The following is a 26,420-nucleotide window of genomic DNA, read 5'->3' as shown; positions in this document are numbered from 1 at the left end:
ATTCATTTTAAAAACTGATTGATGTGTCAAAATTTCTCAAAACTAGCAGCAGAAGCCTCAGCACTGAAACACCTCATGCAGGATGCAGGTACCAGACGGCTCGACTTTTCAGAAGGCTCTGACCAGTACTACCACGATAGCCGCTCTCTGCTTTACCCAGACACAGCAGCAGAAACACCCGTTTGTTCTTATTCTGAGCAGGACACAGGCAGTTGTCTTGAAAACTGCAGTGTATTTAATGTTTAGCTAATAGAGCTTTTAATCTATAGACTTGCTTAAGCATTTCTCATATGTTCTCAGTCAAGCCTCCATCACTGAATACAGTGTTACAGCACTCTGTATCATCTGGGTACCCTGACAGCCATTGCAGACAGCGCTCTCAGCCCAGTTTAGTGGATGTGATATACGTAGTCTTTGGGGAAAGCATCAATGGGAGCCTCGCCCTCAGCTATGTCAGTCAGGCACCTTTCCATCACCCTCACTACGCCTGATCTAACAGCTCCTAAAATCATCTGGGTGGTGGGCAGGGCATGAGCCAGCTCCCCAGCCTCCAGGGCCACCAACAGCTTTTTATTGCTGGACAAGGCAAGTGGGCAAAGCATAAATACTTAATCTCTTACACAATGTTTGAATGAAAAGTCCTCAGTATGGCAGCCCTGGTTACCAAATTGCCTTATGACCCAGTGAGCGTGGCGGACAATGCCACCCTCCCCAGAAAACCTTCAGAGAGCTGCAGTTTCATCAGCCTAGCTGGGAGCTCCCCACCTTCTCCATGCAAACTTAATTCTGTCCATTTCTTTTTACAAGAATGTAAAGTTAATACTGACCTACATAGACTTTCAACCCATGAATTAGAAGTGAAAAGCCCCTTGCCCATCCCCAGCCCAAGCTGTCCGTTCTCCCCTGCTCCGGGAATTCTTTTGAAGTGAAAAAGAGTGGACCTAAGTATTTATTTTTAGAGGTTGTATACACTGTAAAAGCTCTGACATTAAGAGCCAAGTCAACTGAATATCAAATCAAGCGTTCCTTCTTAAACGTACTAGTTTCCAATAAACTGTTTCACAAGCAAACATTGAGAGTATAATAGCAAATAACGATGCCCATGGAACAATGGGATCTTTTATACAGTCCAATATATCTGGCATGCAGCAAACATCTACTGGGAATTTATTCACTGAGGCTACGCTGGCAGCATACTACAAAGCAGCAGTCTTATTTTACTTGTGGCAAAAGTGCATTTGTGTTGCAGTTATTAAATTATTCCATGGCTATGTGTGTCATTCTCAAAGATCTAGGAACAGTTTCATATTCTTTTTAATTTGTAAATTACAGTAAACATATAAATTAATATTTTACATTTCTGGAGAGAACTTTTAGTTTCTCACCTTATACTAAATAAGCTCTAATTCCATCTCCCTCCCTCGTTCATTTGGGTACAAAAACAGCAAGGAAAAATCTCTCTTTAATAGAAACCTTACACCATCTTCCAAAACTTATTACAGCTGCCTTCAGTATAAAATGAAACCTTAGAGAATGTTATTTAAAATGTTTTTTAGAAGTCAGTAGGCCTCATGTTTCATTTCTCCACATCAGGGTTTGATTTCCTTCGTGACCTTATTCTCTGCCCTTAAACAAACCAGAGAATGAGGCCTGAAACATCTTGGAAAAGTTCCTACTATGCCAGCATCAACACACAAAATGCGTTTAGTTTACCCCGATAGCCATCAACAATTTAATCTTTTATTGATGACTGTCAAACATTTCCTTTACCAAAAAAAGAGGAGGCAAAGAAGTAAAAGCAGAGTTCTTATATTCTTGATCCCAAATTCCTTTAAAAAAAATAAATAAAGCGCATGTACATGTATAGCCATTTGTGAAATTTCTTCTCTAAGGGTAAACATGTTAAAAACAAACTTTAGTTGCACTTCAACATATGGAGCAATGATTAGTGTTCATCAACTCCCCCACTTCAGCAGAGGGGAGTATTCCTATGCCCACACAGGCACACAGCACAGAAGAACGTAACCATCATGATGCAAATTCAGCAGGGTTTCCTGACAAACCTGGAGTCCAAGGACCACAAGAAATACACTCAGTATTGGGGGAAATCACTACGGAGGGGGAAGTAGGGAAAATATGTAAATAAATATGGAGATACTTCCATTGATTACAAATGACCAGGTATAATTCTGTACCGTTTCCTGGGAATAGTCATTTTGGGATATTACCCTGTCTTTCCTATTTCACTGCATGCTGCACGCATCTAAGGACTCTGCTTAAGCACAGGTACTGTCAAAACCACGTTCATAAATCCCACATCACTATTTAGCATTTAAAATACAAGCTGTACATTGGTAAGCAGATATCATCGCTCAAACATCTGGCTATGCTAATATTAGATGGAAGCAGTGTGTTCTTTTCACTGAAGACCAGCAAAAGAGTCAAAGTTGCCTTTAAAAATAAAAATCTTAAAGGCTAGTAAAACTAATTTTATCATTAGCCTTCAATAAGCTAATAATTATCATCAGGTTCATCGCTAACTACAGTGATCATATACATCTCGTTATTTAACTCAGACAATAGTTCCATACAAAACAAGTTGGCAACCAATCCCATAGATCTGTAGCCCTACTGATTTCAATATTCCCCTTGATCATTAATATTGAATTGAATCAAAACCTCAAGAAATCAATCTTTGCTACCTGATCACTGAAATGTCAGTGTTCTGCTCTGCTAACACGTTTCAAAACCAAGTCAACAGCATATGCTATAATACAGAAAATCAGCCCATAGATTAGCTGTCTTTAAGAATGATAAACATTATGTTATAAGGACCATAAAAAGTAGTAGATACTAATTTTATTACCATACGTATTAGTTACTCAGTGAACTACATACAGATCTACAAGGCTTTTTCAGAGATATGTCTGTCTCAAACAGACCTTCCTGGTTCAACTGAAACGTAATAGATGTTTAAAAGCAAATATAATGGATATAATGTTGATAACATTGCTTAAAATGAAAAATATTTTCTGTACATTGACCTGAAAGTAATTAAGCCAGACATAATTACTTACAAATCTCCATGTGTTATTTTCGTTTTTATTCTAGTGCTTCCCCAAGTTTACCTTTATAACACCTTTTAAAGGGAAAGCATGCTTAAAGGATCCCACCTTGAGAGACCGACACCAGCCTGCTTTCTCTAACTTGCAGCTTAAATACAAAAACAACATCAACTCCATTTGAGGAGTAAATTATGTACAAAAGGCCGAGCAAAAACAAATTGCTCATGGGAGGAATATCGCATTCAAGGCTACAAGCATCTAAACTGTACACCACCACGAAAGTGCCCAAGGTTTGAGCGTTTCTGCTCAGAATTGCTCGAGCAATTCTGCTTGTTATCTGTAGACAAACAGACTCACTATCTGCAACGATGACTGACAGACCTGCCCAATGGCTTAGAAGAAACTGTTATTTAGCCTGTTAATGTTAAAACTTCAAAGTACCCTCCTCCAAGAGAGAAAAATGCAAAGAATCTAAGAAAGCTGGAAAATTCCAAGTTTCAAAAAACCCCTGGCACAATAGAAGGAGCTGCCCAGGAAGCTCCCAGCCCTGCACGACACATGGAGATGGGTGGGAGCCCATCCTGCCACAGATGCTGGAGGGAGAAGCAACTGGAAGAACTATCCTGGAACCAACTACTGGAGGCTGCACACTTCACGAGGAGTCCTGAGAATCGGCTCTTTAAGAAGCATAAGTCTCTGGAGAGGTGGTTCCTACAAAAGGGCCTCATCTCTCTCCCACCCTTGGCTTAATCTCCTCCAATATTTTTTTTTTCTTTTTCTTTTTGCTGACCAGCGGCAGCCAACACAGAGGGAAACCAGGGAGGAGAGAGCCAGGAAAGTCGCGATGCAAAGGTACGAGGTGAAGATGCTGGTGTACGGGGGGGTGCGACAGGGGCCAAACCCGCAGTTTCACAGTCAAGAGCGACCAGAAGATGCGACCCCACCGCTCCGGTCCTAGCGCGAGCGCTGCAGGGATGGAAAAACTGCGGGAAGAGAGGCTGCTCGCCAAGCACGCTGGCGGAGGGAAGATGTAGGGCAGGATTTGGTGCTGCCAGAGGCCGAAGTCGAGTGTATTGTGACTGAAAGAGTGGCTGTGCCGCCACTGGAGTGCCTTGGCAGGGAGCGGAGACAACAACCCCGGAAGGGGTGAGCTCTGGGCCCAGCCCCAGGCCAAGTCTCCTTAGCAACCTGGCTGGGCCAGGGGCTGGAGGAGCTCCGGCAATTGTCTGCCCAAGCCTCCTTGTCACCCCAGCACAGACAGTTCGGGACCTTTCATGGGAGCTAAAAGCCAGAACCAAAGCCCATTGAAGTCAGGGGGAAAACTCACATGGAATTCAATGGGCTTTGGATAAGGCATCTGATTCATTTGGGAAAAAAAATAAATAATGAAAACTACTCTTATTTTCTCCTTTTGAATGTGCTTGTTTCCTCTCCTTGCAAATGTGTGATTCAAGTGCAGGCTAAGAAAATAAAAGCTGAATAGCAAATGCAAGACCGAACATGAGTTCTGGGGACAAGGCAGAGATCCTCGATTAAGCAGGGCGAGGGAGAGGTGACAGAGAAAAAAAAATTATCTAGTTCTTTTTCACAATTTTTAATTAGACACATTTATCAGAGACTTTAATACCAGTTTCATAATACTACTGACTCCTAAGGCGTCACCTAGATGGCTGCCACCGTGAAGCCGCAGAGGGCTCCCTCAGATGATGCCTCTCCGTGCACCAGCAACCATTCAGGGTCGATAGCCCCTGGTAGAGGTTCTGTGTATGCAATCATCACTGCATAAAATCTAAAACAGTTCCAGCTGTCTCTCTGCTTAACTAAAAACACAGAGCTGCCATGCCCTCTTCTTCACCTGCCCTGGTCAGCAGAGCACGTTCAGCTCCAGTTGCTTCTTCTTGCCTGACTCCATGCTCGGGACGTCTTCGCAGCAGTCTGGACCCCGTTCAGTGAAAACATTGCCCATTCCCAACCACCTTCCTCCTGATCGTGCAACATCTGTTGCTTTGGAAAACGCTAATTATCCTGTAAATTATGGGTCTCAAAAGCATGCTACTGCATTTGAGGCCAGACTGAAATCACAGCCTCTTGCCTTGGCTTTGGCTTAGCATCCCAAACTTGCAAGACTGACTCTTAAGCCTTTGAAAAAATATAAAAAATATCAAACACAGCTTTTTCATCGTACCCTTGGACTGAAATATTTCTCCCCCGTGTTTCATCTTCACCCGGTACGCAGCACCCTCCCACCATTTCCACTGAGCCATGTACCCAACACGGGAGGTCCCACAAGGCCCCCGAGGTCTGGGAGCACACCACAGATGGGGGAACACATTGCTACATGGCTCTGTCCCCAAAGTAACTGCGTGTGTCCTCTCCGACCCAACAATGCATCACGTCTGGGGATTCCCTCGGCAGATACTTTACAGGCAGGTGAATATCCACCTGACCCACGGACAAGCCTCGTGGAGTGGGAAGCCAGTGGCATCACCCAACTCTGGGACACCCAGAGCCCCCTCCTTGTGCCCTCTTCCAAACTATACCCACGGAATTACCAAAGCTGCTCCAACAGAAAATGCAGTTTATAACGGTAACTTCTCAGGTGACTTAACCATCGCCTGGAGTTGACAGGCAGGTGAAACCTCTCAGGTATAGCTCCAGCTCCCACAGGAGCAGTGCATGCCACACCACCTCAAAGCTGAAATATTTCTTCTCAGAAGTGGCATGAACGACCGTTTCAGACACAGTCTGAGGAAACAACTCTCTCTACCTGTGCAATTCACTCTGTGCTCAATTTTTGGCATCCCTGTTGAGACTGTACACATAGGTACTATTATTGCTGGCTCTGATGATGTTTTTTGGTGGTATGGATACCTACCACTGGGTGAGGGCATCTACTAAAGCCACTGGGAAAACCAGAGGATATCAGTCCCTCATCACTACCCATTCAGGCTAAATATCAACCACTGAAAGATTAAATGTTTGTCAATCCCTCACCATGCAGCAAGCAAAGACCTTCCAAGTTTCTGTCCTGCCCTAGCTGACAGCAAAGGAACCAGTTTGCAAGGAGAGACACAAGGATCACTGTCCTTCATGAAAGATTCCACCCACACGAGCTGCAAAGGTACCTGGCCTCAGTTCACAAGCGCTCAGAGACTGCATTAATTACTGCTCTCTGAATTAGAGAGCCCTTTTGAGGAGCGATCCAGGAGCAGCCAAGGCACGAGGAATTGCAACTCGGATTTCTCCATAAATCCAGCATTATCCGAGTTCATACAAAGGGCCTGATTTGAAACTACACTTGCCCTCCATACCCCTAGGTGGAGTGGCATAGGAGGGGTCTAACCAAACAGATGTCAGAGTCCCCACAGGAATTTCCTCCTTCAAGGGAGCCTTCTACGCTTGGGCCAAGCCAAACCTTCGCTTCCTTTCTCCAGCAATAAGCAATTGCTTCTGGGGGCCTGCGCTCTATGAAACGCTGGAAGGAAAACACCGCAAACTCCACCATTTGCTCCACAGTGCAGAGGAGGAAGGCTGAGGGCTGGCTGCTCTTGCAGAAGATCAGAAACAATTGAGCAGGTGTAGGCAAAACGCCTCTACTAATTAACGTAAATATACACTCTATATATGTGAGCCAGGAGTTGAGCAGCTTCTACCAGCTGCACGCCAGTTTGGTTTCCTTTCTGCGTAACGCAAAGCACTGCGTGTTGTTGATGGACAATTCAGAAGTACTGCTGAACCGCCATGTTCCATTTATACACCCCCCTCAAATCATCGCTCCCCAGGTAATCTATACACACCAAGGTAGCGTCCGCAGCAAGTCAGGGACAACGCTCTCCTCCCAAACTCTGCAAAATCAGATGTTTTCAGGCTACAAGGATCACTGTCACTAAACACTAAGAGATAAACACCAGCCCTGGCAAGATTCCTGGATAAAGAACAGGAGCTTTTCAGGCAGACTGGGAGAATAGCTTATGGATCAGACCAGCATTATGAGTGCTGATGAAATCACGCCTTACAAATCTTGGCATCTTTTATCAGTAGGCATTAGCCAAGAAACATTCACACTATTCAATGTTCCTGTACAGCAGGACTCTCCATGTATAGCATTTCCCATTGGCCCAAGGCTACTTGAAGAAGTCACCTCAGCGGCCAAGAGCTCAGAGGAGTATCGCTGCAGCTGGAGCTCCTGGCCCTCGCAAGTGAACCCGGTGAGGGCTGGGGTCTGGAGCACCGCTAGGATCTGCTCCTGCAGGTGGGACTGAGGAGATAACCTCCATAACCACTTCCTAAATTGCCTTTGTCCTTTACTTTAGAAGCCTTTTATATAAACTTGAGGCATTTCTTTCTGCTGCTGTGTCACACACTTCATCATTGCTAACTACTGGGCCCAGACATCCACCTCTGCTTTGGTTTGCAGATCAGTACCATCAGTTGGCATAAATCGAGACCACAGGGAACCAGACTCCACATATTCCCTGCTGTCACTGAATATTTTCCCATAAAATTAAACACAGACACCAGAAGCAGACCCATCTGCTACCCACAGCAAAAGCTATGCCGCCCCATCCAACCTCCTTGTGCCACCCATGCCTCACCTACCTGAGCCACCCTACTTACCAAGGCCAGCCCAGTAGAAGGCAGTGCCTTTTTAAAATCTTCACAGAAACTAATCAGGTGCATTCAAACTCTTTGTCCTTGGCTTCACCACCTTCACCTCCAATTTGAAGTAGTTTCTCCAGCAGGCAAAGCTCCCACTGATGTTATCCCATCTGTTTCTTTGGATAGCTCTACAGCGTAGCTTCAGCTTGCTGTCCTGTGTGCATCTGAGCTAAAAATCCATCTTTGCTTAACACCTTTACAGCACAAGTTCATCTGCACACCTCTTTCATATGGCAGCAAGCCGGGGGAAAGAAAGGAAGCAAGGCTGACATATTTGGCTTGATACGAAGCCCACTGATGTCAGTGAAAATGGGGGGTGGGGAGAAATCACAATCAGAACTAGTTAAAACGTGTGCTTTCAAATCACACTTATATTAGAGGGTTAAAAGAGACGGGAACAGCCAGCAAGCCCAGGGCTACGGCAGGCAACATGAATGCTCTTGTTTTAAAATGTGAAATTATTAACAGGTTTTTAAGACCAGTTCATCCTTAAAGCAAAGGCCTATTGTCAGGCTGACACACAGTGTGTTTCATCAGCCCCGCGGAGCAGAAAAAGTCATAGCAGCAAGAGTTGTATAACAGCAATCTTGGAGCTCACTTGCGGTACCCCTCACATGGGACATGCATAAGCAAAAGCTTCATACGTGTCTGAACAAAGCAGGGAGAGGCCTTATTTTAGTATGAAAACACACGGGACCCAGTCAGAACAACGAGGAGCTGAAATGTCATTGAAATTCTTTTCAGTGTACCCTGAAAGAAAAAGGCTGCAAGAAAATATGAAAACTAACTTGTGACTTCTCACAGAGAAATAGTAAAATTTACTGTTCTGGCCGTTTCCAGAGACTGCGTTTGTTTTTTACACACAGAGATACCATCCTTGGTACTGTGCACAGCTCCCAGCACTCAGCTGCTTTATAAGAACCAGAGACAACACTGGGGTCCATTGGACTGGGCTCTCCAGTAGGCTCTGCCAAAGGTTTACTGTATGCCTGGCAAACAGCATCTCTCCCACAGGGATGATGTCCTCTCCCAGCTGCAGTGGGCTTAAGTCACCAGTGCACCCGGTGATGCCATAAAGCACACAGTGGGAGTTATTATTGCTGTTGTTATTGTGACCCGACTGCATATTTTTCATCCTCCAAATTTCCTTTCCTAAAAACAGTTCTGCCTTTAAAGTAAAATGGAAAGGATTATGTAAACCTTTAAAAGCCCTCTTATATTCCTAAACTTCTCCCCCTTTTCTTACACAGCACACTCGCTCTATTGAGCAACGCAGGTGTGAAATGATCAGAAGGACCACGGTGTTCTCCCTTCCCCAGCCCTCTGCCTCCCCCACTAGACCAGCCGGCTGACTGACCATACCTCGGGTGCAGGCTCCCAGGGCAGGAGAGAAGCTCCAGCGCCCAGAACTTCAATGCTCTGTGCTGGACCATCCAAGACAAGACATATCTATGTTGGACCTCACGCAGCCATTGGGCTTGCCTTCCCTAGTGATGAAGTTTACCACCATGTGGTCCCATGTCAAGAGGGGAGATGTTCTCCTCTTGCAAAGACCCTGGTTACACACATTTGTCGTATTTCTAGTAATTCAGGTAAATGCACAGAAAGTTTGCAAGATGCAACAGCGTTCATAGCAACCACTTAGGCTGGCCAAGCTTGGACACAAACTTTGTACTCCAAACCAAAAAAAGTTCCTCTGCTACTTTCTACACTTCCGGACCTCTCTTCTTGTCCTGGTTGTGGCTGGGACAGAGTTAATTTTCTTCCTAGTAGCTGGTGCAGTGCTGTGTTTTGGATTTAGGATGAGAATAATGTTGATAACACAGTGATGGTTTGGTTGTTGCTGGGTGATGTTTACACCAAGCCAAGGATGTTTCAGCTTCCCAGGCCCTGCCAGCGTGAGGGCTGGGGGGGCACAAGAAGCTGGGAGGGGGCACAGCCACGATAGCTGGCCCGAGCTGGCCAAAGGGATGTTCCACACCATACGATGTCATGCTCAGTATATAAACCGGGGGAAAGCTGGCCAGGGCCTACTGCTCGGGAACTGGCTGGGTATCGGTCGGTTGGTGGTGAGCAACTGTTTCTCAACCCCTGAGGTTTTTACCCTTCCAGTTCTCTTCCCCATCCTGACACAAGGAGAGTGAGTGAGCGGCTGTGTGGTGCTTAGTTGCTAGCTGGGGTTAAACCACGACGCTTCTGCATCTACATTTTCCTGCCTTTCAGTGCACCCTCCAAACAGCCAGCTTCCTACAAAGCCGGGAGGACCATCACCTGAGCAGCAGGTGCCAGTACCCTGCTTTCTGAGAAAATGTCACTGAAGGCGGGGGGGGGGGGGGGGGGGGAAGTCATTTGTTGGACTATTCATTCAGGTGTAGACATAGGTGGGTTTCAACAAACACTCCAGCAAAGGAACGTACATTCGAAGCCAACTGCTGAAATGAAATTATGTTGCTCAGTAATGAGAATAATCCAACCCAACAGCAGAAACAAGGCTGCAGGTGCAAACGCTAACCAATGCACGTATATTCACTTGTATATGCAGAATACATGAACTACTTAACAGCAACTGTTTTGACCAACTAATTTGCGACAGTGACCAAGAATCCCTAAAAGCATATACAAATTTTTACTTTCACAAGCATTTTCAAAAATGGTAAAGACTAACTTTACTCCAACAAAGCCACTGCCCTGTTGAGTTCTTCCCTCAGCTCAAGTTCTGACAGTACCGTTGGTTTTCTTTCATGAACAGTCAAAAATTTCAACGTAATCAGGCAACCTTTCGAAGAACAGCTTGAAAAAAATAATCTTAATATTTGATGTTTACAGAGCAGTTCAATATTCAAAAGTGCTTATCAAACTACGATTTTTAATGCATCTTTGTATGTTTAAATGGAACAACTGCTACTGAAGCTACACCATGGGAACAGCAGTAATCCAAAGATGACCTAATGACTTAAAATCCTGAGAACCTGTAAAACACAGCCACCTCTGGATTTCAAGTCACATAGTGGTTCATAGAGCACCGAGAGGACAGGATACCAACATGAAGGTTTGTAAGTGCAAACTTTTTTTTTTTAATAGCGACAAAATTCCGTATTTTACTGATCTTTCCACACTTCAGTACTTCCAGATCACTCACCCTCTTACCTATCTCACCCTGATGCCATCCCTCAAGGGTTTTTTTCTCCCCTGCATTGCAATCCTCTGGAAAGACTCCCCACACCCTTTCACTCTTGCATCTTCCCAGTCCTGTCTCCTGCCAACCTCAGCTCACTGCAGTTACGCACAACCCCTGATGCCTATGCTAAGTGCCACCTCCATCCACTTCCACCTCCGCTACATCTCTTTTAACCTTAGTTTCATCCCCAAAACCACCAGTGTGGTGGTCTCAGTTAGGATCCATCTCTCCTGCAACGAGCAGCTATCCCGTTGCAGCCACAGGGTTGTCCCACCTCTGCATTTCCTCCCACGCTCAGGGACAACGTGATGAAACGTAGGTGCAAACCCCTCATTAATAAGGCAGACATGATTAATAACCTTGTGTTTGCCTTTAATCTGACCCGTGCATCCAGTCTGTGTCACAGTTCATTTATGACTTTTCTATATTTATGAGAAGAAAAAAAAAGAAAAGCTTTTTTTTTTTTTTTAAGAGGACATAACTACCAATTTACTACCAATTACGCTGCCATTTTTTCAGTAACAACGCTGTTAGAATAGACTCAATCAGGTCAGAAGGCCCCTCTTACTAGGCACAGACATGGCTTTTGACACATGCCAATCGCACATTTAACAAGGCAACAGTCTTGTTAGCATCTTCAGACAACTCCCGCAAATTCCTACTTGCATTTCCACAAGTAGGATACTACTCAAATTAGAAGGCATGATTAAAAATGATAATAACAGAGCTGAAACAATATCCTGTTCATCATTCATCAAAAGAAAGAGAAATACCTGCCTTGGGGCTGTAATAAGACAGAAAGTGGGACAGGGAGACCAGTCCTCCCCCAGCAGACTCTGCAGGAAGCATTCCAAACATGACAAATTCACTGTTCACCCAGCAGATGAAGTAATGACACTAGTATTTGTCCATAAAACGTAATTTAGCCAGACTACTCCAATGAAATCAGAAGCTTTAACACTATAAAACTAGAGGGTTGGAATATTTTTACCTTATTAAGAAAGGCGGGGGGGGGGAGAACATAAGCTTTCATTTTCCCTTAGCTGAACCATCACACTGTGGTCTTTGTTTTCAGGAGCGAACCGCACAGCCTCCAGCACTAAACAATTTGCGTAATTTCTTCTCAGACGCACACACCTTGCCAAAAGCCTACTGCCAGGTGTAAAGTCCGCACTCAGGCTTATCAGCCCATTAAATAAAATCTTCTTCCCTCTCGGCCTAACCAAATACCTGAGGGCAAGCATCAGTGTGGATTCCTTCATGCTTTCAGCCCCTGTCTCATCATGTCCCATGCCGCAAGCACTTGGGTGAAGATGTCAAGCCAAAGCTTGTCCATGTAAAGAGCCAGTCAACAACTACAGGCACATCTGCCAGCAATGCAAGTTTAGGCTTGGTTGTAATACCTACACACTTAACTCCTGCCAGACACCAGTGGTACAACGTCTAAGGCATGTATTTAGTTGGTGTCAGTTCCTTTTTCGTATGTAACCTGAATCCTAAAACCAATTCTTTGGAAATTAAGGAACGTAGTATAGTTAAGTCAAACAAATTCTGAACTTTATTTCAACAAAACAAGCCTCGCCAAAAAGCAAAACTACAACGCATATGTGTTTATGAATTTGGGAATGACAACATGGAAACACGACTTAAAAAAAAAAAAATACTCATCCATGCCATGTTCACAGTTAGATACTGTGAGAGCACATGAAAGTCCAAAAATAAAACTGACTAGGCAGAAGAAAAAAATGTTGCCTTTGTTTCAAAACTAAGATGTACCAATAGCAAAACACTGATTCCATTTTAATCAGTTTTTTGTTTAATAATGTGCTGGAAAAAGCAAGAGTAAAATTCATCCTAAAGCTTTCTAAAACCCCCAAGGGTTCAGAATAAAAGCGTTTTTCTGCACACCTGTCAGTAAAACCACTCATACATGAGATTTCTGGGGCACAGGCTTTAAACTGAGAGTCATTTTAAATGCTTCCTGGACGATAAGTTATTCTCGCACTGTTCTCATATGAAAATATGAATTACTGTTAAGGCACAACTGCGTGGTACTCTTTCAGCTCTGGAGTTCACTCCTCAGTAGTGAGGACCAAAGGCATGGCTATTAGGCAAATTAGAAACTGGTCAAAGTACAGCTAAACTGGCTGTTTTTTTCTAAAAAATACATTTGTGACAAGTTATGTTCATTTTTATAATAAACAGCAGGGTCTTCTCATACATTCTTGGAAGATGCATCGTGTTATAGCAGCTGCTTATAAAACCCAGTAAATGAGATAATGTGCCAAACTTCATCTGAAACCAAACCATCTTTTGTTTCCCTGGATGATGACATTAAATAGGACAGAAATGGCTACCTGCACTAGGACTGTTCAAACACTAACCTTTTTTTTTTGCCATTAAAATATAAATTCAATTAGTTACTTCCATGCTTAAACAGAACTGCCACTGCTGCTGAAATTGTACTCTAGCGATAATTGCAATCCAAGAGTGAGCTAATTATATACAAGTCTCAGTGGCTGCATTCCCACGTTGCTTCCTACAACCCGGATTCACTACAATACAACTCATAAGTGAAAACCACATCGTTTTCGTTCATTCTCCCTTAAGACTGCATGACTTTATATATGTTTAATGAGAACGGAGCTAGTCTATTAGTAAGCTTGCCATAAAAATGCAAGTTTCTACCTACTGTTCAATACAAAAGAATAGAAAGGCACTTCAGCTGCATATATTAAAAAAAACCAAAAAACCAACCAGCTGATGGGCTAAACTGTACAAGGCAAAGAACATTCTTTTAATTAAGGTACTGGATTAGGATTCAAGTACCAGCTTTACTTTTTGGCTCTGCCACAAGCTTCCTGTGTGACCCAGGGCAAGAAATTTCATCGCTCCACAGATCGGTTTTTCATCTATAAAACGGACAGTGACATTTTCCTCTCCCGGCCTCTCCGCATTTTGGTTGTAAGCAATTACTGTGTGCTGGCACGTTGCCTTAGACAATAAGTATCTAATATTAATTGAAGCCTCTGGGTAGTCCTCCAATAAAAAGCTAAAATCGACTCGTCTCCCTTTCACAGGATCCTAATGGGGTTTTGTAGCACCACCATTTGCCGCTGCTGCAACCTCACACATTTATATCCCCCAGCACAGCACTGCGCGTTGCCTGCTCAAGTCCCTGTTTTGAAATGGAGGAGGAGGAGAGAGGAAAAGGCAGTTGATTGGGGTATCCCTAACATTTAAAGAACAACTTTGTCCAACACAGAGTATCCTGGCCAACTCGAATAGACAATTCCCCGCTAGCACTGTCAATGTGCACGAGTATCCTGTGCAATACGGAGAGGCTGCCAAGGACTTGCTGCTTTTTTCTTCAGTATTTTCTACTCCCATTGTAAAAAATTCAGTGCAACAGTTTTGCCAGGTTTGTAAACTTGAACGAGACCATCTGAGCTGAGCTGACTATTTTAAGAGGGTTCTTGCAAGTAATTACAAGGTAAAAACGAGAATACTTCACACCTACATTCTGACTGAAAACTACTCAGCCCTGCTGGCTCCAGGCTTTTAATTGTCAAAAAGAGTTCAAGGTTTGGAAGGTTATTGGCATCAAGTAATACTGGATATTCCTAACTAGCATTGTGTCATTATTTGGCACAATTTTTGCTGGGATACCTCCCAAATCTGTGACATAATCAGAGGGTTCTCTACATTACACCATATAGTCAGATGCTCATGTTAGTGTAATACGTTACCATGTTTAATACCATTTGCTATTACTTACACTTAATCAGCTCTGGAACCAGTTAAACCATATAGGAAAAGTAATTTCAGAGGCTTTCAACTGACAGTTTTCCACACAGAACTTGACCTAAAATTACAACCTGAAGTTTGTAAGATGCAGTCTACATATACAACTGCCTCTAAATAAACATCCGTAACTCTCCATAACCCTGTGGGAACCAAAAATTCATGTGAAAATAGAAAAAAAAAAAAAAAAAAAAGCACAAAACTAACTTCTGTGTAACTGTCTTAACTATAAAAGGTGTCGGAGTTTCCCCTTCTGGCCAGCCTTGATTTACTGCTTCAGCAATTTTATGCCCAACCTCAACAATTATTACAAGCTTTCAGCATCACAGAAATGGTTGACCTCTCTAGCATCAATCCCTCTTTCAGGTTAAAGGCCCAATGCAGTATTTCTTGAGAGACTCACACTAAATCCAGCACAGGTATCTCAGGGTTTGCATTCCCATACATATGTTTTCAAAGTAAACTAACAATTGCACCCCTGAACTCATCAAATTAAATGCAAAAAGAAAGTAAAATGATTGAGCAGAACTCCAAAACGCAGGTTGTGACTTGCAAATGTCACTTTTGGACTTTTGGTTTCATATCTCTCAGGACCTGAGCATCAGAAAATGCTGAATATTTGCCCAGGGAAAATCAGGGCTCCTTTGCGTGCCATCAGCAGGGTACCCGGCCCCCCAAATCACTAGTTGCTTTTGAAAAATCTCATTATTTACTTTTCTGCCTCTCTAAAGGAGAGGAATAGACATTTAAATAAATGACATAATCCTTATTACCATTCCATTCATTCATGCAGGTCACTGTAATTTACTGCCAGGAAAAATAAACTTCTGCATAATATTCCTCAATGTAAGACATTCAAAAGGCTCACAGGGGGAGAGGAGGTGAGAGGGCTTCTGACAAATATTTGCTCAAGTGACCACATCATCCATGAACACATTTTCTAGAAAAAATGGGTGAAGAAATTTATGGTCAACGTGAAACATGCCAGACCGGGACTGCAGCGGTAACGAGGAAAAGGAGCAGGGGACAGAAAAGGGAAGGGGAATTTTTAACCAGTTTCATTTCAGCAAGGAAAACTCCCAATATTGCAGAAGTGCCTTTTTCCTCCCATGTAGCCCACTAAAAGAAAGTTTTAAGCAAAACTTAAGTCAATCTACAAAGCAAAACTAAACTTGAATCAATATACGATTCCCAAAGAATTAGGAAGAAAAAAAACCCAAACAAACAAACAAAAAAACCTCAAAAAATCCCACAACTCATCATCCCCTTATAAACTCCTTGGGCCAGGCTTTAAGTTGAGCCTCGTCCCTGGCAAGTTCATGCGAGCAGCCAATGCCCTCCAGCAAGGTGGTCAGCAGAGGACCAAGGCACGCAGAACACAATTCACCACCCTCTCTGGCAGCTGTTGCTGCTGCATCCTCCACAAACTTTGTTTAAAAGAAGTGTTCAAACAACAATGGTTTGCCAGTCACTCGGTTCACCTCAACCATCCCCATAGCTCACCCTACCAAGGACGCCAAAAATATTGCCAGGGCGATATCAAAGTCCTCACTGCTTTCAGCGTTGACTACCTAAAACCAAGTATAGGTGAGTTGGGTGGTTCACAGACCGGTTTTGGAGATTGAAATGTTTGAGGGCTGGTGGTAGGGCTTCAGTCTGATGGCAGCCCCGTCACTAAATTATCTTTTCCTCTTCTGCTCCATGAAGGCTAGCTCTCGCTGGCATTTTCATGGGGAATGTTTTCATTTCTTGCTGCCTGAGAAGCTGGCACTTGATTTCTTTTGGATTTGGGGGTTTCCGCAGATTTAGGTGGTCTCAGACAAAATAAGACGCTACTTTTAAAAGGTCATCCAAAACAATGCAAGGGATGCATTTTTATTCATGTAAACACCGATTAAGAAACAGGGAAATGAATATTTCATCACCATTTTGGTCATATAAACCAAAACTCACAGCAAGATTCCCCACAGAAGATAAGCTGGGCTGTCAGTCACCAGCCAGCAACGGCTTACGATCATCAAATTCACTTTTGCTTTCAATACTGATTGATCGAAAGTTTTATCCACAAAGCTTGTGAGGCTCAGATCACCTCACAAGCCTGGAGAGAGCAAAAGCCATTCACGACATAGTTCAGAAACTGCAGCTCAGATCCCCCAAGGTACTACCAGCAGGTCCTATTATAACAGCCAAAGCGATTACTTTTGGACAGCAATGCCTTCAGAGTCAATAAAACTGCTCACACCCACCCAGGCTAATCAGCAAGAGTAGGGGTGAACAGACCTGGCTCCTGAGGTTTCAAGCCCTAATTTAGCTAAGCACTTACATAAATATGTGTAAGCCTTATTAAAGTCAGTAGGATTTTGGTATTATTAAGTTAACATTATTAAGCTTGTGCTTAATAGCCCTGCTGAATCTCACGGCTTTGCTACCACTACGAATTCACACAGCTTTTTACAATTTGTCCTCAGGTAAAACACTTCTTCAGAATTTTTGTCCTGTGTTTCAGGGGCTGCTCAGAGCCCACACAACAGGCTGTGGCTGGATGTCGGTTACACTGCTGCGAAAGCTCCAGATCTGCACTAGCTTCACCGAAGTCAATATCTAGCTTTTCACATTAAAAAAAAAAAAAAAAATCATTTCGGCTATAATAGCTGCAGTCTAAAGGATCACTTGACAGTTTTCATAACTGCAGTTATTAAAATTTATGTTAGTAACAATTGTACAAGTAATAATTAAATTGTAATACTAATGATTAAAATTACATCAGTATTTATTATTTGGTTGTCATGGTAAGCCTGTGGGTGTATCACAGCAACAAGAATTCACTTGCACACGTGGATATTACACCTTTGACAAGGCACGGGTATAGATCAGTCCTACAGATGCGAGCGACACAGATGAGTATCTAAAGTTATGTAGCAATTGGTTACATAGTGAAAACGTGACGGAAATATACTGTGAAATCATCTTAAAACCAACGCAAAATGTACCAGCTTAGTTCTAAATGTTTTAACAGAGTCATTAATTAAAAGCATTGTCCTACACATGACAGTTTTACTTACCAACAACATCGAGATGGTACGTGTGATTGATGGATCCGTACTGGTTTTCCACGATGCACGTATAATTTCCTTTGTCAGACGGGACCACGCTCTCCATGATGAGACTCCAGTGCTGGTTGCGGACCTGGTGGGTTGAAACCAGACAGGCTGGGAACTTCGTCAGCACAGTTTCACCCTCTCCCCCTCCAAAAGAACTGTTTCCTGAAGAGTTAACCACTCGTAATCCATGTTTAAAAGCCTCTTCTGTGCTCATTTGACAGTTCTGGATACTGAAATACTTTATTTGTGCGTGATCTGGTGCAGGACGGCTGCAGCAGTGAAAGCTTTTGTGCACTCTGCTGGAAATGCACCTCGTCCCCGATCCAAGCGCTGCGGACATCGGTGCACACTCAGTTCTACCAGGCTTACGAAGATGTCACCAATTAGCAGCAGTTGCCTTACCAGGCTTTACCTCTCAATCCACTCTAAAGCGAATTCACACCCTCAGGATATTTCCCAACTGTCTCCAAACAATCATCTGATACTATTAACTGCCCACCAGCAATATGGGATGGATACGATCCCCTAACATCTACGTCTTTGTCTTTCTCTAACAGCTCAACTACAGAGCCCCTGTATTGGAGAAACGAAGTACAGAAGAGCAACGTTTGGGATCCCTCCCACAGACACACAGAGCGACACCACCTCTTGAGGCTCTGGGGTACCACAAAAAAGAAATGAAGGTGCTGCCTTATGAAAAGTGTCTGAAGAAAATCCTCATGGCAACGGAGAATAAGGACATACATTTATTTCATATAATTCTTCTCAGACAGAATGTATTAAAGGTGCTGATTCTGTTCCCATTTGAACTCGAAAGGAGTGTTGGCATTCACCTCACAGAAAATAGGATCCAGCCCAATACTGAAAGGATACAGAATCATCCGGTACACATATATATTTCCTGCATCATAAGCTGGCTCTCAAAATGACCTTTTGCTGGCTATCCGCTAATCCCTTGTTTTAACATCACATTTTTGACAAAGCACTCAAAACTCTTAACATTATGGAGCTGTAATGTACAACTTTTCAATTGTGAAGTACGTATTTTAGCAAATGGAATAAAATACAATCTGGTACAGTCATTTTAATCAGCCAAATGGAAAGTAGTAATTCAGTGCAGTACACCAGAAAAATTTATGGACCATTCAGTGACACTTCCAGGAACTATACGTTCTTAAAACATCATTACAACTATAGGTCTGAAATCCTGCTTCATGTCTGGCTGTTGTGCAGGTCCTTATCCAGCAGGAAAAGACTGTGCGGGGCCACGTCCCCGGTGCCCAGAGCTTAGCCCTCACACTTGCCGTGGGTAAAAACGCCTTCGGTTCAAAGCTTGGAAGAAGAGTCCTCTCTGCAAGGGGCTCCTGGCTTTCCTAGTCCCCCCAGCTAGTCATTAGCTCGTTGATATTACTAGTATTGTCCAGTTCGGGGCTAATAACATGAGCTAACGACTGGCCACGTGGATTTTGAAAAACAAAGGAAATGTGGACAAGACTCCAGCAGCAGGTGAAGGGCATGGATGCTAACCCAAGGTCACAGAAACGTGTGACACGACCTCAAAATCTCCACTCCAAACTTACAGCTCCTCTCCCCAGCCCCCACTCTCGATTGTATACAACAAAACTACATATTGATTTTTTTCCCCCCACACTACAAAGGGCTAAGAAATAAGTTTATAAAGCTAGAAAGAGTTTATCAGTGTTATTGTATTGTCTCGTTATTCTGCTAAGCAACCTTGAAAGCCACTGTTTGGGTCAGGAAGAATTACTGTCATAAACTATTGGTAAATAACAAACACAACAGCTACATCTTTTGCATATTTTACTTATGAGCTATTTTGAGGGAGACTTGGTCAAAGTGACCTGATCTTTTTGCCATTGCAAGTTACATCACACTTCTCAGAATCAGAGCAAGTGTTTTTAACCAATTTGACTGCAAAACAGGAAGAACAGATCATGGTTCGACAAAAGTTAAAACAAAATAAAAATGGGTAACAACCTGTAATTCATTAATTTGATAGGAAAACACAAGAAATTATTTCACATTCAATAAGAAAACATAACTAACTTTGAGCCACAAGTAGATATACTGGATAGCAATATTAAAAACTATTTGTGCTATTTCCCTTCTTGCAACTCCAATGAGAAGAGATAATATCTTTATAATAAACCAGCTTAAGCCTCTTCAGTTTAAGCTAAATAACTGCTGTAGAGGCCCGAAGCATTTATGACACGTTGTCACACAACCAGATTTATGTCATGGATCTGGATTCAACTAGATTCAGCTTGATGACTTACTCTTTCTGGTTACAAGCGCAGCATTGCGAAGCCCAGAAAAACTCCCCTTTGATGGGGATGACAGCATCTCCTCCTGCTGAAAGCTCCCAGATCCAACTTTTCATTCTTGGACACGTGACGGTCCTGCCACATACTCACAGCCATGCAGCTGGCGACACCCTGCTCACACAGGCTTTGTTAACGTGGTCTTTTTCAGTAACATGCCATCACTCCCTAGCCCCATAAAGCCTGTCCTTTGGGAAGCAAAACTGGTGATGTTACTGACAACCAGCACCAAAATCATACCGCTTTATGTAAAAACTAGTTTCAAAAGAGGTGCAAAGCAGAGCTTCCGCACTGCACAGGTCTTACACCAGCCTTCTGTGTACAGATGTACTACAGTGATACTCATTTCTTTGTTGGGGTTTTTTTCGGGGGTTGTGGGGGGAAGCCAAACCAACCCCCCCCAAAAAAAAACAAAACAAAACACACCCTTGTGACTCAAGTTGCAAACAGATGGAGTCTTTGGTAATGCAGGTTAAAGCCATTAGCCGCCTCCTGGTTGCTCACTAGGGTCCTTCTAACTGAAGACACCAGTGCTACAGCTCTCCAAATATTCCCTACTAAGTTTCCCTGGGTGATACCAACTGGGTCCATATTTAAGCTGTTTAAGTAGATGACTTGAGTTAGTCTGGCAGACAGAACATATTAGGAAGCTCACGTGAACTAATCCACTAGGAAAAAAACCTGAGGGCAGCAACAAGGCACTGCAAGTGGGAGCATCCTCACCAGGCACACGAGGTCCTTTCTGGACAAGTGTCCACAGCCAGACATCCATCAGTTGCAGAAGACCTTTCCAGTTCTCCAACCTGACTAGCCCCTTGCCAGCTACCACCCTGTTATTACTACTATTTTATTCCCTGAAGCCCTAATTCATACTGAGTTCTTTAAAAATCCTGGAGCATACCCACACAGTTCCACGCACTCCGTCACCTGGTCTTCAGGGCAGCCTTTCCCATTTGCCATTGCCTTTTCTTGACATAGGGAAATTCAGGGAACAACCACATTCCAAGTATCCCAAATCACAGCTTAACCCTTCAGATACATTGCCGCCGCAGTTTAATAACTGCTTTTGACCTCTTTTTCTTTTTTTTATAGCTTTGCAATACCTATATTCATGTTTTATCTGTGCTTCATACCCAAAAATGGTGCTTTATCTGCAAAAGGATTGAGATAATAAATACAATCTCAAAGTGTTTTCTTCTGACTAAATATGGACGCTTCTAGTAAATTACAGAGATGCTTTTTTTTTGACAAATCTTGTCCACCCATTTTTTAACCAATTCCTCCAAACAGTCTCTCTAAACAATTCAATCTTTAAACTAAATTATCAATATCAAATGCATACAACTATACCCTTAAGATTTAGCTTGGAGATGGGAAAACTACACTGGAATCAAAATGCCAAGAAATATTGGTCAGAAATCTAGGAAAGGGCAAGGAATGTTTCTATGAAACGTGTCGCTTTTGAAGTATCATAAAAAAAATTGTGGACAGTTCTGTTTGATTTTAAAATGCATGTCTGCAGTGAACAGATACGTCATGAAAAGTTGTCACTTGGCAAACAAAAATTATAAAAGAGGGTCAATTTAAAAATTTCAATTTTGAAAGAAAGATTAGAAACCAAAATATGATTCCCCACAAAATTAGCACAGTTCAGCCATATAGTGGTAGTGCTCAGGTAGAGAGAACAAGTGCAGAACATCCATGCAAAAGCCATAGGCTTTTACAGTTCCTATAGCATCAGAACTCTTTCTTTACTCTGCATTTACCTGGTTGAATTTAAATGTATACAAGACGACTGTACTGATGAAGCTTATCAAAATGAGCACGTGAAAACACACACCTGTTAAACAGTAACAACTGATAGAAGTACATTTGCTTTCTGGGTGGCGTACAGAAAAGTAAAGGCTCCTGTGGTCTCTCATAAAGGATTCAGATTATTCACTCAAAGAAATTATAAAATATCTTTAAAGCAGAAGCAAGAGCTATCACCACTTTAGAGGCAGAGAAAAAAAAATTAAAAGACTAAAAAGGATTTAGACATTCAACAACTGATCCCTTTCTCTTTGCTGTAGGAAGTTTGGGTATATCTTGAAAAATCATAAAAGGTTCAATTTTTAAATTCACCACCCAGAATTAGTCACAGCGGAAGAATTTCACTTTGGAAGCTATCTTGGCCAGCACGTACACCCTTCGGCTAGCCTGCCTGAGTGCAAATTGACTCAAGGCATTCCCCAGTCAGAGGGACAAAGTGCTACAGGTCACTATCTGATTGCGATAAAGGGAACACAAAGAAGAGATTTCTTAGCTCAAGACAGCAGGAGAGAGGTGGCTGGAAGGTGACTGGAAAGCTTCCCATTTTACTTTCTTTTACTTTGTTCTTAAAGTCTTCAAGGGATGATTGCCTCTTCCGAAAGGGATGGATGGTGTTACATCAACTGTTGACTGGCAGGTATGGCCAAGTTTGGTTCCAGCTATTCTAGTTGCTCAAAGTATTACGAACATGCAGCTCTCCAGCAGAAATGCTTTATGTATAGCAATGGCAAGACTGAAGACAAGCTGGCGTACAATAATTATCACGAGTTGCTGTGATATGTGCCTGAACACAGACCAGCATGGAAAGGCTCAATCCTTTCTGCAGATTCCTTCATTACAAGTTTGTCAGTGTAGAGACATCAAGAAAATACAGTTCTCTCTTTATTCCGGAATAATTTTGAATAAGACCACAGTGACCCCATCCTGCCTCTCTAACAAGAAGAGGGCACAGCCTCCAGAAGCTTTGGAGGTCTCACTCTGTAACACCCTTTCACCAGAAAACAAGCTTCCATCTTAAAAAGATGGTTATTCAAAACACCGACAGAATCTAGAATAGAGGTAGATCTGGTAAGCAGAATGACAATGACAAGTAAATGCTACCAGATCATTTAAAGTTTGATGGATTTCTGAGCAACGAGCAAGTCTAAAATCCACAGCTGTCTCCCCACCTTTTTTTCCTTTAAAGAGATGTAAGAAGTTATGATTTAGAATTATAGGTATATAGTTCAGTTCACACTGAAGCTGGCTTCGGAAATATGCATCTGTGGTTTCTTCCCAGAGTACATACATACCTAGGAAGTCGTATACGTTTAACACACATGAACAAAAATTTAATTTGTGCCACTTAATGGGCACAAGTCTAAATGAGCTCACCCAGATCCCTAACACAGGCTAGCAGTGGCAGCACGGAGCTCTGCGTGGGCTGACTTAGCCCACCAAAGGTCACCCTCCCAAACCAGAGATCAGGTATCTCCATCCTGCCTTGCAAGACACACTTTCCTTCACAGTTTTCAAGAGCGATATCTACGTTTCCCCTTCATGAGATGTAAAGTGTTCAAATAATGTCCCAGCTAGTACCGAAACGGTTACTATTATTTTCCAAGACAGGATTAGTTTGTTGCGTTTTTTCTTTTTCTTTAATTGGTGCTTTTTTTTGGTTTTTAAAAAAGCACTGAGAAAAAGGTGAAAATCGCTGAATTGTAGCCAATTCGTTAACACTCCATAGCGTTATGAAAGGCAGAAGGTGTTGCCAGGTGTACACTCATAAGCAAGAGTAATTTATGGGGTAAGCAAACATAGATGGAAAAGTCTACTTAGATAATTAGCGTTCATGCAGGGAGATTTTCTGGGCTTCACTCTCTGCTAACACAAATGCTGGAAAAATTGACACTTTCTACAGTAAATCTAGCTAGAGAGGAAAGGCGGCTATGGGCTGTCCTCCTCTGCACTGGAAAACGTACCAAGCAGGATTTGAGTCAACAGCACAACGAAGCAATATACGCCCTGGCTCCATCAGGGCATTGCAAAACGTGGCACCCCGAAAATACTGTGATTGCTGGGGTAAGGCAGCAGCGCAGTACCGGGGGAGGCAGCCCCCAGGACTCGTCTTGAGCTTAATGCTTATTTCTGTCTTAATTACCATTACAAATTGCTCTGAGCTCCTCAGCAGAAGTTCTGGGCTGGGGCTTACAACCGTGACACAAGGTGACTAACTCGGAAACTTCTCGTTTTGGGAGCAAAGCTGCTGAAGTGTTGCGTACGTGAGGGCTGCAGAAGACGTTAAGGTAACTCAGAAGTGTGGGGCAGGACGGCGCGGGTAGGGCTGGAACAGCAATTTGCCATCAAAGTCACGCAGCCCCATTCCCTGTGAAGAGCAGGATAAGATGACCGAATCCTGACTTCTGACCTGACCTAGGCAGATACCAGGAGGTTAAAGGTCCACGCACTAACCCACAGAGCTAGCTGGCCTCCCTAAAACTCTCTCTTAATCAGTAACCACCAATTTCAAATGAAACATCTAATCTGAAGCTGTTTAAAATTCAAACAAACCCTTGTAAGTAATTGCTGTTACTCTCCCTCAAATTCTGCTTCCCATTTCAGTTTCACAGGTCATAAACTCTACAGAAAATAGTAACTTTTGACTTCCAAACCTTCCTTTACTGAACTGCCTACAATCACCAGCGGATGGTCACGCTTCGAACAACGCAGCTGAAAATGAATAGAGCAAAATAACCTTACTCTGCTTTGCAAAGTCAGTCTTTACTTCTCCAAATAAGTCTCTATAAATAATCCTTAGCTGCTCTGCTATGATACAAGCTTGAATTTGAGAAAAAAAAAAAATATAGAATTAGTGCTCAGTAAGTAAACATCTACCCTTCCCCCAGAAGAAAACAATTTTATTTTTTTTTTTTTTTTGCTTCTGTGTTTCATCCAAGGCCGTTAAAAGATTTTCTGTTGACTTCAGCAAGTTAGGGTTTTTTTGGTTTGTTTTTGTTCTTTTTTTTTTTTACAGCCTCAGTCAAGAACTGAAATTGCGAAATCACATCATGAGATCTTACCTTATATCCACCAATACGATGCTCTTGTTTAAACTCTTTCCCATTTTTCAGCCATCGCATCGTCGGTGTTGGGTTTCCCATCGCTGGACAACGAAACTTGACAGTGTTGGCCGCTGGCACCGCATGTAGCCTTTTCTCCATTTTGTCCGTATGTGTCCAATAAGGCGCCCCTGTTTTGAAGAGATACATCCAGAAATATCAGTACTCGGAAACTGAGCTCTCTTTCCAGCCCCTTCCACAGACAAAGCACCGCACACATTCATTTTAAGTGTGGTTCAGAAAGAGTACACGACTGGAAATCACATGTTGCAAGTGTTGACCAGAATTTTGCAAACAGCTCAGTCTGCAGCTTTGAGTACATAATTTATGACAAAATTCCAATAATTAACCACAGATATCCTTTGTTTTGTGTATGTCAAGTAAGACAGAGGGACTGAGTTTTCAGCAGACTCAAATGATCAGATGCCTTTGACCTCAAGTTGAGTTACTCTGAGTGCGCAGCAAACTCGGAATTCTTGGACCTCGGCTGTGCAGCCAGGCAGACCAAGTTGGAAGACCTGTTGGAAGCATCAGCCTTAACCTTTCCTCATCTATGAGGAGACCAAACATACCTACCCGGCAGCACGCTAAAGCTTACAGCGTACCGTGACAGGGTGAACTGTGCTGTTAACTGTCGCAAAACACACTAGAATACATTTATAAATGGAATATATTTCTGAAATCTTAACCAAAGAGGAAGAAATCAAATGAGTAAATATGGATCAGCAAAACTCAGCGATAGCATTTATCATTCCGCAGGGATTTCCCAGCCTCATAAGCCCACCGAAGCCTAAATGCTCAGTGACATCCAACACCGTGGCAAAAAATGAGAGCGTCTCCCTCAGCCCATATTTACCGAGTCACCACTTGCACTGTCTCCTGGCAAGGTTCTCCTGGCTCTTGCTCACCCCTTGCCATGCCCTGGCCCACATGAGGAGCAGGAGGAGCGCATGGAAAACCCCTCTCTCATCCAGGTTCTCAAGCGTCTGTCACATAGCAGTACAGCATACACAGCAGAACAAAACATACAACTGCCCATCTGGTTTTACCCTCCAACAAGTAAATTTGGATAGATAGATCCGTATCCAAGGTTATCCCACGCTCTGGATCCATGTGTCGCTTTGGCTAATCGCACAGCATCTTCATGGCACCGCTTCAGTTGTCTCACCATAACAGTTTAAAAAAGTTAAAGATTCAAGATCTGCTTAATAGTAGGAAACATTAATTTCTTTTACAATGGAGTTTTCCTGAAGCAAATCAGATTAGTGTGGAATTTTTAGGACTAGAGGGGTCCAGAAAAATAACTCTATTTCTCTCTGCCCTGTTTCATTTCCTTCATTAGCAGCCTAACACTCCACTAT

The 26,420-nt window shown here is 42.9% G+C and overlaps 1 protein-coding gene across 1 annotated transcript in view; it reads right to left on the bottom strand.

Annotated features, from left to right (window-relative positions):
• FGFR2 (fibroblast growth factor receptor 2) overlaps positions 1-26,420 on the bottom strand; it is an 87,546-nt gene that overhangs the window by 33,942 nt on the left and 27,184 nt on the right. Inside the window, exons 5-6 of the mRNA XM_080401495.1 lie at positions 25,021-25,190; positions 17,769-17,892 (exon numbers count right to left, since the gene is read on the bottom strand). Coding sequence (XP_080257621.1) covers positions 17,769-17,892; positions 25,021-25,190 — 294 coding nt within the window. The remainder of the gene's footprint in view (positions 1-17,768; positions 17,893-25,020; positions 25,191-26,420) is intronic.

The sequence above is a fragment of the Falco punctatus genome (genome assembly GCF_963210335.1).
Source record: "Falco punctatus genome assembly, chromosome: 9".
Classification (NCBI taxonomy): Eukaryota; Metazoa; Chordata; class Aves; order Falconiformes; family Falconidae; genus Falco; species Falco punctatus.
The sequence above is the reverse complement of the archived record's forward strand: the minus strand, read 5'-3'. Positions and strand labels throughout refer to the sequence as shown.